This window comes from Brassica napus, chromosome C9, assembly GCF_020379485.1.
Source record: "Brassica napus cultivar Da-Ae chromosome C9, Da-Ae, whole genome shotgun sequence".
NCBI lineage: Eukaryota > Viridiplantae > Streptophyta > Magnoliopsida > Brassicales > Brassicaceae > Brassica > Brassica napus.
In genome coordinates, this window is record NC_063452.1 from 17003765 (window position 1) to 17021054 (window position 17290).

Here is a 17290-nt window from a genome sequence, read left to right on the forward strand (position 1 = left end):
GTTAGAATTTTCTTATATGTTATATTTTGATTTTTTTTAAAACGACTTTAAATTACAAAAATGTAAGTTTTCCTTAAGTATACGACTAAAAACATTAAAATGACATGCATCAATTCGATGGTTGATTTGAAAACTTTCAAAACCATATGGAAGATAAAAGTCAAAATAATTTAACTGTGGAAACAATACTGTTCACTTTTTTCAAGAATGTGTTCGATGGAAAAAATAAGGTTTTTATGTCATAATTTGTTTAATATCCACTAGAGAACATTATATTAACCTAAAATATAAGAAGTGTGTATTCTTTCCTTAAATAAAAGCTACAAAATTACCTAATATGATTTACATATATATGACAATTAATGATTATGAATAATAAAGATTTGATAACAATTTTTGCATCTTTCTTCATTTTTGTTTAAATTTATATTATTAAAAAAATAAACAATCACATCAGCCATATAATAAAAAAAATTAGATTTTTTCTTGTATATTATATTCTAATTTTTTTAAAATGACTTTAAATTACAAAAATGAGGAAACCTTATATGTTATATTTTTTTTAAAACGACTTTAAAATACAAAAATGAGGACACCTTATATGTTATATCTTTCTTATATGTTAGATTTTTTCTTATATGTAAGTTTTTTTAAAACGACTTTAAATTACAAAAATGTAAGTTTTCCTTAAGTATACGACTAAAAACATTAAAATGACATGTATCAGTTCGACGGTTGATTTGAAAGCTTTCCAAACCATATGTAAGATAAAAGTCAAAATAATTCAACTGTGAAAACAATACTTTTCACTTTTTCAAGAATGTGTTCGAGGAAAAACATAAGGTTTTTATGTCATAATTTGTTTAATGTCCACTAGAGAACATTATATTAACCTAAAATATAAAAATTGTGTTTTCTTTCCATAAATAAAAGCTACGAAATTATCTAATATGATTTACATATATAAAGCAATTAATGATTATGAATAATAAAGATTTGATAACAATGTTTGCATCATTTTTCATTTTGTTTAATTTTATAGTATTAAAAAAATAAACAATCACATTAACCATATAATAAAAAAAATAGATTTTTTCTTATATGTTATATTTTGAATTTTTTAAAATGACTTTAAATTACAAAAATGAGGAAACCTTATATGCTATATATATTTTTTTAAACGACTTTAAAATACAAAAATGAGGACACCTTATATGTTATATTTTTCTTGTATGTTAGATTTTTTCTTATATGTTATATTTTGAATTTTTTAAAATGACTTTAAATTACAAAAATGTAAGTTTTCCTAAAGTATACGACTAAAAACATTAAAATGACATGTATCAATTTGATGGTTGATTTGAAAGCTTTCAACCATATGGAATATAAAAGTCAAAATAATTCAACTGTGAAAAAAATACTGTTCACCTTTTTCAAGAATGTGTTCGATGGAAAAAATAAGGTTTTTATGTCATAATTTGTTTAATGTTCAATCCGATCAACCCATGATGTATTAATTATAGTTTTGTTCCATTATTTTTAATAAAAATTGATCCGATCCATCGGAAAGAAATTATATAATAACAACAAAAAATATTATATATATAAATAAAATGATCAAATATATAAAAGAAACTATCGATAATATATACAAATAAACTCACCTTGCGCAAGGCGCATGTCTTATCCTAGTTGTAATTAAGTTGTAAGTCTCATGGTTATTTTTTATTTGTAATTCTATTTTAATAAAGTAGATGTTAAAATATGTCATTAGAAGTTCGACACATTATTTAACTATAATAATGATGTTGATGATGTTAACAATTTAACACATAATAAATATATTATTTTTGTTCAGATATTTGACCATGTAGTGGTGTATCATTCATGTAGGTGATAATCATTTTTCCATAATAAAACAATCTATAGAACGGAAAACTTTGAGAACTAGCATAGTTTCCAGAATACCACTATTTTTTTTTAAACATACATTTTCTATAAACTAGATTAAAACTTTATTTTTCCACTTTACAAAATTTTGTTTATGAACATTCTTAACCTTTTTCATGTTTCATAACTACTTGATAATTATATTGTAAGACTTTTATAAATCTTGTAAAATGAATTATATTTTTATAATATTCTATAGAATTCTATAACCATTTTTCATAACCATTAACATTTACTATTAATTTGAATTTTGAGTAAATGAATTAACTCGAAGAAAGCAAAAGAGAGTAAGAACGTATTGAGGCAAATACCCGTTTAAGGTTTCTTATTATTATGTGAATGAATATCTTACAAATCCTTAGACTCGTATTTATAGCAGCTTCAAAACCCGATTTACTTTTTTTTATAGGAGGAATACATACTATGTACGACCCAACGAATGTTGAGCTTTTACTGGTGCACACAGATTTAAGACACTTCAAGATGCAACAGATTTTGTGTACACGTATAAATATAGTATTTCCAAAGATACTACATTAAGATTTCAAAACCGATTTCACAAAAGTGCCCCCAAATCCTCGTCTTCATCTACATCTACATCAAGATCAATAGGAACTTCAGCAGGAGGATTTGAACTCGGGTCATATAAAGGCGCCAAGTAAGGATGCTGAAGCGCTTCCGTGACACTAATCCTCTTAGATGGGTGGGTCAAGAACGAGCATCTTCTGAAGCAGATCAATGCTAGAACATGCGAATTCGGGTAAAAACGTGAAAATGATATCCCCTGTGAGTAAGGTAACGATTCTACGTATCTGTTAGCTTTAGGGTGCGTGGAAGACCAAAGTCACATATCGTTATTTTTGTTTTGCTAAATTTTGAGTCATATATTTTTTTTTTGAAAGTCACATATCTTTAAGTCGCAGTTTGCGTTCACAAGGGGGTTACCTGGTTTCAAATCCCGATGGAGAAAGTTGGCTGAATGAATATACTTAAGCCCTCAAAGTAACTACACAAAAAAAAACAAAAATGCAATAAGACAAAACCAACACGAGTTGCTCAAAAAAAAAAAGAAGACAAAACCAACAGGACAACAATGCAAAACCGAACATCATACCTGAAACCAGAAGTATTGACAGTGGTCAGAACATCATATCTCAAACACATTGTGGATCTTATTGATCGCCACTCTCTGTGTTAACAGATGAGCAGACTACACCAGATGCTCCTCGGCCTATAGGTGTGATAGAGACGTATTCTGTGTCGATCTCGAAGAGTGTTTGCCACATTGAGAAGTAATGCTTCCCTTGATTCTTGACTCCGTTTGGTGGATCAACCTGAGTCGCCATTCTTCTTCCTTCTCATAACAAGATCAAAATCTGATCCCTAGAAGCTCAAAGTTTATCTGTTTATGAAGTTACTATTTCAAATCACTCGAGTCAACATTTTTTTTACCACAAGGGTTGCAAAAGAAAGTAACTAAGTTTGAATCTTGATGATGTTGAGGTTGAGCTGGAACGGTTTGAATTTGGAGAGAGCTTACCTGGTAAGAGTGTTGGAGAGGAATCAGATTTGTGGGTGAGGAAGCGAAGATCGCCGGTGAGATTCGGTGGAGAGAGAGAGAGAGAAGAGAGATTTGGTCAAGTCAAGAATCAAGGGAAGCATTACAAAGAAAGATAGGTTGTGTCTGTCTGTATCCTCTTTCACTAAGCCCAATTTTATTTGCTCTATTATAGAATATATTTATAATTTAGAAAAAGTTCAACAAGAAGTTGACGTGCCGGAGTGGTTATCGGGCATGACTAGAAATCATGTGGGCTTTGCCCGCGCAGGTTCGAATCCTGCCGTTCACGTTTTTATCAAAGAGTTTTTATTAACGTTCCATTTATTTATGTTAAAAGTTCCCTTGATTTGTGAAAAAAATATTAATAACTACAACGCGAACCGTAAGAATCGAACCTCCGCGTGCTAAGGTAAGTATCGATACCGCTTTAGCTCAGTAGCCACTCCGATAGGAAAAGAATTTGGCTAAATTCACATCAGTTCATATATATATTATGTTACGCCGAAAACTTTAGTTAAAAGCCCGTACGGTCTCTCGCTCTCCATTTCTCTCTCTCTCTCTCTTTTTTTTCTTCTGGGGTTTTCTCTCCTTGTCGTCTCTCTGAACACAGGCATCTCTACATGGTCCTATGATCTGTTACGATTCTGAGATTGATCACTCTCAAACCTTTATTTGTAGATGGCGACTGGCAGATCCGCAAGTATGCCGTCACGGTTGCGGCAGCTTCTTTCCGGCGAAGGGTCCATCGGCCCCTCTATTAGGCTCGACGCTGAGCCTGTGAGTTGTCTCAAATTCGATTTTTAGGGTTTTTTTTAATTGATATTGATTGAATTCAATTAGGGCTTTTTAATTTGATTTTGAAATCCTGTCACAAGCTTTAGCCTTAATTAGGGTTTATTATTGTCATGTGTTGTAGCCTCCGGAGATCAAATCGTTTATTGAGAAAGTAATCCAGAGTCCACTCTCTGATATTGCGATACCTCTCTCTGGCTTTCGCTGGGAGTACAGTAAGGTAACCATAATAATAATACATAGAAGCCTTTCTCATATTATCCTTTTTTGTTGATTGATTGATTATTGTTATTCCAGGGCAACTTCCATCACTGGAGACCTCTTTTTCTACATTTTGACAAGTACTTCAAGACGTTTATATCAACTAGGAATGACCTTCTCTTGTCTGATCACATTTTGGAAGATGCGGATCCCTTTCCCAAGTACTCTGTTCTTCAAATTCTCCGTGTGATGCAGATCATTCTCGAAAATTGTCCCAACAAAAGTTCCTTTGATGGTTTAGAGGTATGCCTCATCTGTTTCCCATATCTATCTTAAAGCTCGTTTAACTTTATTAGTAACTCTTTCCTACATTGTTTGTTTTTTTGCAGCACTTTAAGCTCCTACTTGCCTCCACAGATCCAGAGGTTCTCATTGCTGCCCTGGAAACCCTTTCTGCGCTTGTGAAAATCAGCTCATCTAAGCTCCACAGGAGCGGAAAGTTGATTGGATGTGGTTCCGTAAACAGCTTCCTTCTCTCTATTGCCCAGGGCTGGGGTAGCAAAGAGGAGGGTCTGGGTTTGTATTCCTGCGTTGTCGCTAACGAGAGAAACCAGGAAGAAGGTCTGAGCATCTTTCCTTCCGACTTGGAAAATAATCACAAGGAAGCTGATTTTCGGATTGGTTCTACTGTTTATTTTGAGTTGCGTGGACACAGTGCCCAGAGAATAGATGATGGTAGTAGTAGTGCTACTTCTTCTTCTTCTTCTTCTTCAAGGGTGATACAGATTCCTGATTTGCACTTGCGGAAAGAGGATGATCTTGTGTTAATGAAGGAGTGTATAGAGCATTACAATGTTCCCCCGGAGCTCAGGTTCTCTCTACTGACCCGTGTCAGGTATGCTCATGCTTTTCGTTCTTCCAGAATATGCCGGAGTTATAGCAGGATCTGCCTACTTGCGTTTATTGTACTTGTTCAGTCAAGTGATGCCCAAGAAGAACTTGCATCCTTTTTTGCAAACGAACCTGAGTATACAAATGAATTAATAAGAATTGTCAGATCTGAAGAACCAATCCCCGGAACCATTAGAACTCTTGCCATGCTTGCATTGGGCGCTCAATTGGCTGTATACTCCGCCTCTCATGATCGAGCCAGGATTCTAAGCAGATCTAGCATCAGTTTCGCCGTAGGCAACAGAATGATTCTGCTTAATGTGCTTCAGAAAGCCGTTCTCTCTCTGAAGATTTCTAGTGATCCATCATCTATTGCTTTTGTTGAGGCGCTACTTCAGTTTTATTTGCTTCACATTGTTTCATCATCGTCATCTGGAAGCACTATAAGGGGGTCTGGCATGGTTCCCACATTTCTCCCTCTCTTGGAGTATACTGATCCGAGTCACCTGCATCTTGTGTATTTGGCCGTTAAAGCACTACAGAAGCTCATGGATTATAGCAGTTCTGCAGTTCCTCTACTCCGGGATCTTGGGGGAGTAGAACTTTTGTCTCAGAGGTTAGAGTTAGAGGTTCATCACATTCTTAAGTTGACTGGAGAGAACAACAGTGATATGGTGGTTGGTGAATCTTTAGAACTAAATGGTGATCAGTTGCTCTCTCGAAAGAGACTCATCAAGGTTCTTTTGAAGTCTCTTGGTTCTTCTACGTATACTCCTGGAAATGCGAATAGGTCTCAAAGTTCTCAGGAGAGCACGTTGCCTGCCACTTTGTCTTTGATATACAGGAATGCAGATAAATTTGGTGGCGATATCTATTACTCAGCTGTGACGGTTATGAGTGATTTAATCCACAAAGACCCCACATCTCTTACTTCCCTGTTTGAAATGGGCCTCCCTGAAGCATTTCTGTCTTCAGTTGTATCAGGAGTACTTCCTTCTTCCAAGGCTATTGCATGCATTCCAAATGGCCTGGGTGCAATATCTCTTAATAGCAAAGGTTTGGAGACAGTAAAAGAAACTTCGGCACTGCGCTTCCTTGTTGATGTCTTTACTTCCAAGAAGTATGTTCTAGCTATGAATGAGGCCATCGTTCCGTTTACAAATGCCGTGGAAGAGCTTTTGCGTCATGTCTCTTCTCTAAGAGCCACCGGTGTTGAAACAATCATTGAAATTGTGGATAATATTGCATGCTTTGGAGAGAGTGGTTCTTCATCATCCTCTGTAAGTACTGCAATGGAAATGGATTCAGATGTGAAGAACATAAATGGCGTCAGTCATGAGCAGTTTGTTCAACTCTGCATCTTTCATCTGATAATTCTGCTCCACAGAACAATGGAGAATGCTGAGACTTCTCGTCTCTTTGTGGAGAAGTCTGGCATTGAGGCGTTACTTAAGCTTCTCTTGCGACCTAGCATTGCTCAGTCTTCTGAAGGGGTGTCTATTGCCTTGCACAGCACCATTGTTTTTAAGGGTTTTACGCAGCATCACTCTGCTTCTCTTGCTCGGGCCTTTTGCTCTTCTCTTCGTGATCAGGTGAAGAAAGCTTTAGGAGGACTGCAAGATCTCTCGGGGACATTCTTACTTGATCGAAAACTTTCTCCAAGCTGTGGAATTTTTTCTTCTCTTTTCCTTGTGGAGTTTCTTCTGTTTCTAGCTGCATCAAAGGATAACCGTTGGATGACTGCATTGCTTTCGGAGTTTGCAAATGGAAGCAAGGATGTTCTGGAGAATATAGGCCATTTGCACCGTGAAATTCTATGGCATATAGCAGTTTACGAGAGTGGAACGCTGGAAAGTCCAAATACTTCTCCCGAGTCAGAGCAAACAGAGCTGTCTTCAAATGGAACGGAAGGACGAAGGTTCAGTTCTTTTAGACAGTTTCTGGATCCATTATTTCAGAGGAGAACGTCAGGATGGAGCGCAGAATCGCAATTCTTTGATTTAACAAATCTTTACCGTGATCTTGGACGTGCATCGACTGGATTTCAACCACGACCAATCAGTGATGGTCCCTCTAGCTCATCAGAGGCTTCTGGTAACAGAGAGCTTGAAAGAGAGGGATCCTATTATACATCATGCTGTGACATGGTGAAGTCATTGTCCTTCCACATCACATACATATTCCAAGAGTTAGGGAAGGCAATGCTGCTCCAATTTCGTAGGAGAGAAGATACAGTAAATGTATCTCCGTCTTCTAAGTTAGTTGCCTCAAGTTTTGCTTCAATATCCCTTGATCACTTGAATTTTGAAGGCCATGAGATTGCAGCCGAGGCATCAAGGTCAACTAAATGTCTCTACCTTGGCAAGGTTGTTGACTTCATCGATGCTGTCCTTCTTGACAGGCCTGATTCGTGTAATCCTGTTCTGATAAATTGCTTTTATGGCCGGGGGGTGATTCAGACGGTTTTGACAACATTTGATGCTACTAGCCAGCTTTTATTTTCAATTAATAGGAGCTACTCATCTCCGATGGAGACTGATGATGTTAAAGGAAAGCAGGATGAAAAGGAAGACACAGATCATGCCTGGATATATGGTCCGCTGGCTGGCTACGGGAAGCTCATGGACCATTTGGTTACGTCATCGTTTATCTTATCACCATTCACAAAACGCTTGCTCGTTCAACCAGTAGAAAATGGGAATATTCCATTTCCACAAGATGCTGAGACATTTGTGAAGATCCTGCAGTCCATTGTGTTGAAAGCTGTACTTCCGGTGTGGACTCATCCACTATTTACGGAATGTAGTTATGATTTCGTCACTGCCCTCATTTCCATCATCAAACATGTGTATTCTGGAGTTGAACTGAAAAGCTTAGGTGGCAGTGGTAGCGCTCGTGTAACAGGTCCACCTCCCAGTGAAACAACCATTTCAACAATTGTGGAGATGGGGTTCTCTAGATCCAGAGCCGAAGAAGCTTTGAGACAGGTTGGATCTAACAGCGTTGAGTTTGCCATGGAATGGCTGTTTTCCCACCCAGAAGAAATCCAAGAGGACGATGAGCTTTCTCGTGCTCTTGCAATGTCCCTTGGAAATTCTGAATCAGATACAAAGGAGAATGTTGTAGATGAAACTCGAGAACAGATTGAAGCAGAAATAGTCTCGCTGCCACCAGTTGAAGAGCTTATAGCAACATGTACGAAGCTTTTGCAGATGAAAGAACCCCTTGCTTTTCCCGTTAGAGACTTGCTTGTATTGATTTGCTCAGAAAACAATGGAGAACACCGATCTGGTGGTATATGTTGCATTCTTAGCCGGATTAAGGATTGTTGTCCTGTCTTCGATGACACAAAGAACAATCTGCTCTCTGCTCTGTTGCATGTTCTTGCTTTGATTCTCCATGAAGACGCAGGTTCCCGCGAAGTTGCGCTGAAGGCGGGTACTGTAAGACTTGTGTGCGATGTACTCTCAAAGTGGGATTCTGGTAGTATTGATAAGGAAAAGTTTAATGTTCCAAAGTGGGTGACGACAGGGTTTCTTGCCATTGATAGGCTGCTACAAGTGGACCAGAAATTAAATACTGAGCTTATAGAGGAGTTGCAAAAAGGTGAGACATCTCTGGCCATTGATGAGAGCAAACAAGACAAGCTGCAATCTGTTTTTGGCTCTTCACAGCTTGTTGATGCTGACGATCAGAAGAAGTTGATTGAGATTGCTTGTACATGTATCCGGAATCAGCTTCCTTCTGAAACTATGCATGCTGTTTTACAACTGTGTTCTACATTGACAAGGAAGCATTCTGTTGCTGTCTGCTTTCTTGATTTTGGAGGTGTGCAAGGACTGCTTTCTCTGCCAAGTAATAGTCTTTTTCCAGGGTTTGACTCAGTTGCTGCTAGTATCATCCGTCATGTTCTTGAAGATCCCCAAACGCTTCAGCAAGTCATGGAATCTGAGATAAAACATGCACTTGCAACACTTTCCAACAGGCACTCAAATCAGAGAATCTCTCCACGCAATTTTTTGTTGCATGTGAATTCTGTAATTGCTCGGGATCCAGTCACTTTTATCCAGGCCGCTCGTTCTATATGCCAAGTAGAGATGGTTGGTGAAAGACCTTACATCGTGTTAGTCAAAGAAAAAGAGAAATCAAAAGACAAAGAGAAGGATAAGGATAAGGATAAGGACAGAGCTGACAAAGAGAAATCTCAGACTTCTAATGAAGTTGCAACTACCACTCCCCCTGGGAGCACCAAGGCTAAAGTTTACCGGAAACCTCCTCAGTCGTTCATTGGTGTTGTTGAGCTGCTTCTGGATTCTCTCTGTAATTTCGTTCCTCCAAAAGATGACATGGTTGAAGGTGATTCTACTTCAGCAGACATGGATATTGATCACGCCTCTACTAAGGGAAAAGGCAAAGCGGTTGCTACCACACCTGAAGAAAAGAAAGCTATTTCACAGGACATGTCAGCTTCATTGGCTAAAATTGTTTTCATTCTGAAGCTTTTGAGTGAGATGCTGTTAATGTATTCTTCGTCAATCCATATAATACTTCGAAGAGATGCTGAAATTAAAAGTCTTAGAGGTCCTCAACAGAAGGGTGGTCAAGTTGGTGGAATATTTCATCATATTCTTCACAAGTTTATTCCATACTCACGGGTGAAGAAGGAAAAGAAATCTGAGAGTGATTGGCGGCAAAAGCTGGCAAGTAGGGCTAATCAGTTTTTAGTGGGTGCATCTGTTAGATCAGCTGAAGCAAGGAAGAGGATATTTTCTGACATTAGCAGTATCTTCAATGACTTCATAGGTACCTCCAATGGGCTTAGACCTCCAGCTAATGAAATACACATTTTGATAGATTTGTTGAGTGATATGCTCTCTGCTCGGTCACCTACTGGATCACATATATCTTCAGAAGCTTCGAATACTTTTGTTGATGTTGGATTGGTTAAGTCTCTTACTCGTACTCTTGAAGTGTTGGACTTGGACAACGTAGAATCTCCCAAAACTGTAACAGGAATCATAAAAGTTTTGGAGTTGGTGACTAAGGAGCATGCCCATTCTGCTGATTCGAACTCGAAGAATGAAAATGCGAACAAGTCATCTGATCAAATTCAATCAGGAAGAGGAGATACTACTGCTGATGCTTCTGAAGCAGGGGGAATTTTGCTGCGGTCGAATCATGATTCCATGACAGCTGATCATGCGGAGAATTTTGGCGGTTCCCACACTTTTGTTGGTTCAGAAGATGTAACAGATGACATGGAGCATGATCAAGACTTGGATGAAGAATTTGCCGCAGGTGGGGATGATTATATGCAAGAAGAGCCTGAGGATGCTAGGGGGTTGGAAAACGGGATTGGGTCGATGGGTATAGAGTTTGAGATGCATACCCACGTGCAGGAAAATCTTGATGAAGAGGATGAAGAGGACGAAGATGATGAAGATCGGGTAATTCTCAGGTTTGAAGATGGATTCAATGGGCTAAACGTTCTTGATCATTTGGAGGTTCTTAGAGATCATAGATTTTCCGATGAAACACTTCATGTAATGCCTGTTGAAGTGTTTGGCTCGAGACGTCAAGGACGAACAACTTCTATTTACAGCCTTCTTGGCAGAACTGGGGATGGTGCTACTCCTTCACAGCATCCTCTTTTATCGGGATCTTCATCACTTCCAGCGTCGCAAAGTCAAACAGGTACTCTTTTGTTTTTACTTGTGTTCATTTCCCTTTATGTTATGTTTTATTTGGGTTTGCTACTAGATTACATTTTGTTTGTGTTGATCTTTCTAAAGGAATAATTTGTTAATCGACCGTTTTCTTCTCTTTGTAGAAAGCACACATGATCATACTGTTGGAGGTAGGGATTCCAACGGTAGTTCTTCGTCACGGCTGGATGCTATATTCCGATCTTTGAGGAATGGCCGGCAGGGGCATCGTTTGAATTTATGGGCTGATGACAGCCAGCAAATTGTTGGATCTGGCGCTTCTACCGTACCACAAGGCCTTGAAGATTTGCTTGTATCTCAGTTGAGACGTCCCGGCTCTGATAATCCTTCTGATGATCAGAATCCATCACCTTTGGAACCCCAGTCACAGGCCGAGAGTGGGCAGCCACAGGAGGCAACTGTCAGACCTGAAATTCCAGATGAAAACGCCACTGATAATGGAGGTGCCAATGTGTCTGCTCCCTCTATCGTTTCGCCAGTTGCATCTGCTACCCCGGATACACGAGCCCCTGCTACTGATTCTGTCTCAAGCTCGCGGTCTCAGTCAGTCGAAATGCAATATGATCCAAATGATTCAACTGTTCGGGATGTTGAAGCGGTGAGTCAAGAAAGCGGTGGGAGTGGGGCAACCTTGGGTGAAAGCCTTAGGAGTTTGGATGTTGAGATCGGAAGTGCTGATGGACATGATTATGGTGGAGAAAGGCATGATGTACAGCCAGCTATACGCTCAAGAAGAGCAAATTTGTCACTTGCGCCATCTTCAACTGGGCGAGAAGCTTCTCTTTATAGTGTAACTGAGGTTCCTGAGAACTCCGGTCACGAGGCTGAGCAGGATAATCCACCAGAGGAGCAACCAGTTAACAGGAATGTTGCTTCTAGTTCTATTGATCCTGCATTTTTAGATGCCCTACCTGAGGGACTGCGAGCTGAAGTCCTTTCAGCTCAGCAAGGTCAAGCGCCAGAACCTTCTAGCAATGAACAGCAGAATTCTGGAGATATTGATCCGGAGTTTCTTGCTGCACTTCCTGCTGATATACGAGCTGAAGTTCTGGCACAGCAACAAGCACAACGGGTTCATCAGTCTCATGAACTTGAAGGTCAGCCTGTCGAGATGGACACCGTTTCAATAATTGCAACGTTTCCTTCGGAGTTGCGAGAAGAGGTATTGAGTTGTTGCCTTTTAACGGCATGACCATGAGTTGAGTTGAAGTTTATTCATCTAATATTACTTTTGTTATCAGGTGTTGCTGACGTCAGATGATGCCGTTCTTGCAAATTTAACACCTGCACTGGTTGCGGAAGCAAACATGTTGCGTGAAAGGTTTGCTCATCGATACCATAACCGTGCACTTTTTGGTATGCATCCAAGACATCGTAGAGGGGAGGCATCCAGGCGAGGTGAAGGTGTCATATCTGGAAATGAGGGGATTGCTTCTCGTAGGTCTGCTGCAAAGGTTATAGAGGCCGCTGGAGCTCCCCTAGTTAACACTGAGGCACTCCAAGCAATGATTCGTGTTCTTCGGATAGTTCAGGTAGTTACCTAATGCATTACTTAGATATTTAACTGACATCACTTGGACAATTCATTTATATATCTTTGGTCTGCAGCCTCTTTACAAGGGTCCTCTGCAGAGGCTTTTGCTGAATTTATGTTCTCATGGCGAAACAAGGTTTTCCTTGGTTAATACATTCATGGATATGCTGATGCTCGACACAAGGAAGCCTGTTAACTACTCGAGTGTTTCCGAACCACCTTATCGTCTTTATGCTTGTCAAAGCAATGTAACATATTCACGTCCTCAGCACTTTGATGGTATGCATCTATTAATACATTGGATTCTGACTGGGAATGTGTTTATAATAACCAAGTTCTGTAGATAATAGTTGTAATTCTATTTGCAGGGGTTCCTCCTCTAGTGTCTCGGCGTGTCCTTGAGACTTTGACATATTTGGCACGAAATCATATATACGTAGCAAAGATTCTGCTTCAATCCAGGCTTTCCCTGCCTTCCCTTCAAGGTTCAGTACCCTCAGACAAGGCACGTGGAAAAGCTGTTGTAGTAAGTGATGATCACATGAGCAGAACGCAGCAGGAACCCGAATCTGTAGCCTTTGCGTTGCTTCTAAGCCTCCTGAATCAGCCCCTTTATTTGAGAAGTGTGGCTCATCTTGAACAGGTACTCCTTTTCGTTCGGTGCTATGCTTTGGCTTTGTTTACTGTTATGAAAATTAACTCGGGTTTGTATGTATTTTCTCATCATTTGTTCCAGCTGCTGAACTTACTGGAGGTCATCATTGACAACGCTGAACGAAAGTCTGAGTCAGCTGACGGATCAGATGGGTCTGCCAGCGAGCAGCAATCAACGCATCAAGCATTAGAAGTTGAAAACAATTCAGAAAACCACGATATGGTATCTGGCACTGTACCTGCTGGTACAGTGACCAAGCCAATTGTCTCATCTGGAAGTTCGTCCAACAGAGCAGAGAGTGGATGTGATGTTCATACTGTGTTGCTTAATCTTCCCCAGTCAGAGCTGTGTCTGCTTTGTTCATTACTTGCACGTGAAGGGTATGTCAGATGCTTATATGTGAACACCTCCTACTTTCTATCTGTCAGTTAATGCTTAAATTCTGTAAGTTCTACAACTAGCCTTACTAATTGTTGTGTTGTTGATTCAGTTTGTCAGATAATGCATACACCCTTGTAGCGGAGGTGCTGAAAAAACTTGTGGCCATGGCTCCAAGCCATTGTCATTTGTTTATCACAGAGCTTGCAAACGCAATACAGAGTCTGACAAGATCAGCGATCAGTGAACTTCACATGTTCGGTGAAGCCGTAAAAACGCTTCTAAGTACCACGTCATCAGATGGATCAGGAGTGTTGAGGGTTTTGCAGGCATTAAGCTCCCTCGTTGATTCGTTGTTAATCACAAAAGAGAAGAATTCCGAAGAGCATGTTGCTGTGTTTTCTCAGCTATCGAACATCAATTTAGCTTTGGAACCTCTGTGGCTGGAGTTGAGCAATTGCATATGCAAAATTGAGGGGCATTCTGATTCTGCTTCTGTTACTACGACGTCTCCAACAACCTCGATGAGTTCAGCAACAACAAGGGGAGCTGGAGTAAGCCAGTCACTTCCTGCTGGTGCCCAAAACATGTTGCCTTATGTAGAGTCGTTTTTTGTTACCTGTGAGAAATTGCATCCATCATCACAGTCTTGTGATATCTCGGTTCCCATGGCTTCTTCTGATGCTGAGGAGCAGCCCAAGGGTCCAGGACCAAGCAGCAGCTCCAAGGTGGATGAGAAATACGGTTCTTTTATCAAGTTTTCTGAAAGGCACAGGAAACTTCTTAATGCTTTCATCCGACAAAATCCTGCCCTGCTTGAGAAGTCCTTTTCGCTAATGCTCAAGGTTCCACGTTTTATTGAATTTGATAACAAACGTGCATACTTCAGATCAAAGATAAAACACCAGCATGACCATCACCATAGCCCTTTGAGAATCTCAGTGAGAAGAGCCTACATTCTTGAAGATTCATACAACCAATTGCGAATGAGGTCAACACAAGAACTGAAAGGTAGATTGACTGTTCACTTCCAAGGAGAAGAAGGTATTGATGCTGGTGGGCTTACCAGGGAATGGTATCAGCTGTTGTCAAGGGTTATTTTTGACAAAGGAGCTCTTCTGTTCACAACCGTTGGCAATGACTCGACTTTCCAACCGAATCCAAACTCTGTTTACCAGACAGAGCACCTCTCCTACTTCAAATTCGTTGGCCGGGTGGTAAGCTCCTTTTTCTTTTTTTTCTTTTTACCTAAGTAAGTAGCTGCGTTAATTCCTTCCTAAATTCTATCTATCCCGCCTGCACAGGTTGGAAAAGCTCTGTTTGATGGTCAACTACTTGACGTCCATTTCACTCGCTCTTTTTACAAGCATATCTTGGGAGTTAAGGTCACGTACCATGATATTGAAGCTATAGATCCCGATTACTATAAAGCCCTGAAATGGATGCTGGAGGTATATATATACTGTAGATACACCTTTGTTTGTTTGTTTCTTTGGTCCAAAGCATTTGTTACTCATCTGTTGTTTTTTCTAAAATGCAGAATGATATTAGCGATGTCCTAGATCTCACTTTTAGCGTTGATGCTGATGAGGAAAAGCTAATACTGTATGAAAAAACGGAGGTAACAACTATAACTTGTTCAGCCTTTTTTAACTGTGTCTTTGAAATGAAATTTGTTTGAACGAACATTAAAAAAAAAACAATTGCAGGTGACCGACCATGAACTGATCCCTGGAGGGCGGAACATTAAAGTTACTGAGGAGAATAAGCATGAATATGTAGACCTAATCGCCGAGCATCGATTAACCACAGCCATTCGTCCTCAGATAAATGCATTCCTGGAAGGGTTTAGTGAACTTATCCTTAAAGATCTAATATCGATTTTTAACGACAAGGAACTGGAGTTATTAATAAGTGGTCTTCCTGATATCGACTGTAAGTAGTAGTTATATATATCATAATCCTCCTGTGCCAAGAATTTTATTGCCTCTGACCTTTTTTTTGTTGGGTTATTATGTATCAGTGGATAACCTGAGGGCGAATACTGAATATTCTGGGTATAGTCCTGGATCCCCTGTTATCCAGTGGTTCTGGGAGGTTGTTCAGGGATTGAGCAAAGAAGACAAAGCCCGTCTATTACAGTTTGTGACTGGAACCTCTAAGGTAAAGAAAACATGTTTGGTTTGTTTCATTAAGATAAGATTTTTTTTTTTTTCAAAGTGGGAAACTGACGTTTTGAACTCAACAACACAAGGTACCTCTGGAAGGATTTAGTTCCCTTCAAGGAATTTCAGGGGCACAGAAGTTTCAGATCCACAAGGCATATGGAAGCGCTGATCACTTGCCGTCTGCTCATACCTGGTAAAAAAATCTCAATCCCCTCCAATGAAACTATTCTCTGATGAATGATGGATGACCACAAATATTAATATATATGCAAAACTGTTTTGTTTGCAGTTTCAATCAGTTAGATCTGCCAGAGTACCCGTCTAAGGAGCATCTGCAGGAGAGGCTGCTGCTTGCAATCCATGAAGCAAGCGAAGGATTCGGATTTGGTTAAAACAAAAACCAGCGTCCTTTTTTTCTTGCTATTTCATTGTATACATATGCCTTTTGGGCTAAACGAATGATTTTCTGTAATTCTCACTCTCTACTCTAACGTCCGTTTAAAAGAGTATGTTCAATAGTTATTTTTATCCCTTAGTTTGCAGAGAAATAACCACTTCTCTATTAGAAAGCACTTCCACCCTTTATTGGATGCTCTTCATTAAGCAAGCTGTTTTGTTTAGTTGACAATCCAAACATTAGTTGTTTTTTTTTTTTGTCAACTAGTTGTTGTTTTTTAACACTGAAAATTTCAGGTTCAAAAAGACAACATAGTGTTTCCTTGATGAAATACAATAATCCACCGATAAATGATATAAATAACTCAAATAAGCATCCCAAATAAAAGTTGCAAGAAAAAAACTGAGTGGTCGAAATCAACACACCGATTAAATGTGACCAAGAAGCTATGCAGCAGAGATTCAAACACCCACTTTTTTACTTAGGAAAAGTGGTGCCAAGATGGACCCCAAGAAGCAATAGACCCCAAGAAGAAATGGACGAGGCCAACACATACCTCCCACAGCTACTACATATGACTGAAACTGATGATCTGGTGATACTTTTTGCAATATCATGACCACCTTGAACGGAAACAGAGCATCTTCGAACCAACAAATAGAAAATGATACAATCTCGAACCAAAAACGAAAAATGAAACGGTATACAACCTAAATGTGTTCAGATATTAATGATATCATTTAACCAACTTTTGCTTAGGTAATCTAATTGGATGATAATTTTTTTTCTTTACTCGAACTAGGTCTAAAAAGTAATTATATAATCAAGTAATACAAGTTGCCGAAGAACCACACAAAAAAATTTATATTAATTAATTGTGGAGAACTATAAAATGTTTGAATTCTTTAATTTTTTAAACAATTATGTATTTATAAACTATAGAAAATAAAATGTTTGAATTCTTTATGCATTTTCAACATTGTGCAAGGGCTCCTAGCTTTTAACTGAACAAAAAAAACGGACAAACAACTTTCCTT

The 17290-nt window shown here is 39.1% G+C and overlaps 2 protein-coding genes, 1 long non-coding RNA gene and 1 other non-coding gene across 6 annotated transcripts in view; 3 read left to right on the forward strand and 1 right to left on the reverse strand.

The window, feature by feature from the left end:
• Window positions 1-2248: 2248 nt before the first annotated feature.
• LOC106358006 lies at window positions 2249-3804 on the reverse strand. 3 transcript variants are annotated; one of them, XR_001272381.3, is made up of 4 exons: window positions 3491-3804; window positions 3065-3352; window positions 2896-2956; window positions 2249-2691 (listed from the first exon to the last, which is right to left on the reverse strand). It is a non-coding gene; the product is annotated as an uncharacterized LOC106358006 (long non-coding RNA). The 3 variants fall into 3 exon arrangements; XR_001272380.3 differs by having other exon boundaries at window positions 2249-2734; XR_002660129.2 differs by having other exon boundaries at window positions 3065-3367.
• Window positions 3719-3800, forward strand: TRNAS-AGA. Its single transcript has one exon. It is a non-coding gene; the product is annotated as a tRNA-Ser (tRNA).
• A 233-nt stretch (window positions 3805-4037) lies between the features above and the next one.
• LOC106358005 (E3 ubiquitin-protein ligase UPL1) lies at window positions 4038-16378 on the forward strand. Its single transcript, XM_048770127.1, has 16 exons — window positions 4038-4288; window positions 4428-4523; window positions 4601-4807; window positions 4894-11089; window positions 11226-12283; window positions 12363-12653; window positions 12730-12934; window positions 13024-13298; window positions 13392-13690; window positions 13801-14905; window positions 14993-15139; window positions 15229-15309; window positions 15398-15623; window positions 15712-15851; window positions 15943-16049; window positions 16146-16378. Exons 1-16 carry the CDS (start codon window positions 4190-4192, stop codon window positions 16246-16248), a joined length of 10635 nt encoding a protein of 3544 aa, XP_048626084.1. The 5' UTR covers window positions 4038-4189; the 3' UTR covers window positions 16249-16378.
• LOC125593466 (E3 ubiquitin-protein ligase UPL1-like) overlaps window positions 4038-17290 on the forward strand; it is a 33788-nt gene continuing 20535 nt past the window's right edge. The window contains exon 1 of the mRNA XM_048770126.1: window positions 4038-4160. The gene's annotated coding sequence lies outside the window, so the exon portion shown is untranslated. The remainder of the gene's footprint in view (window positions 4161-17290) is intronic.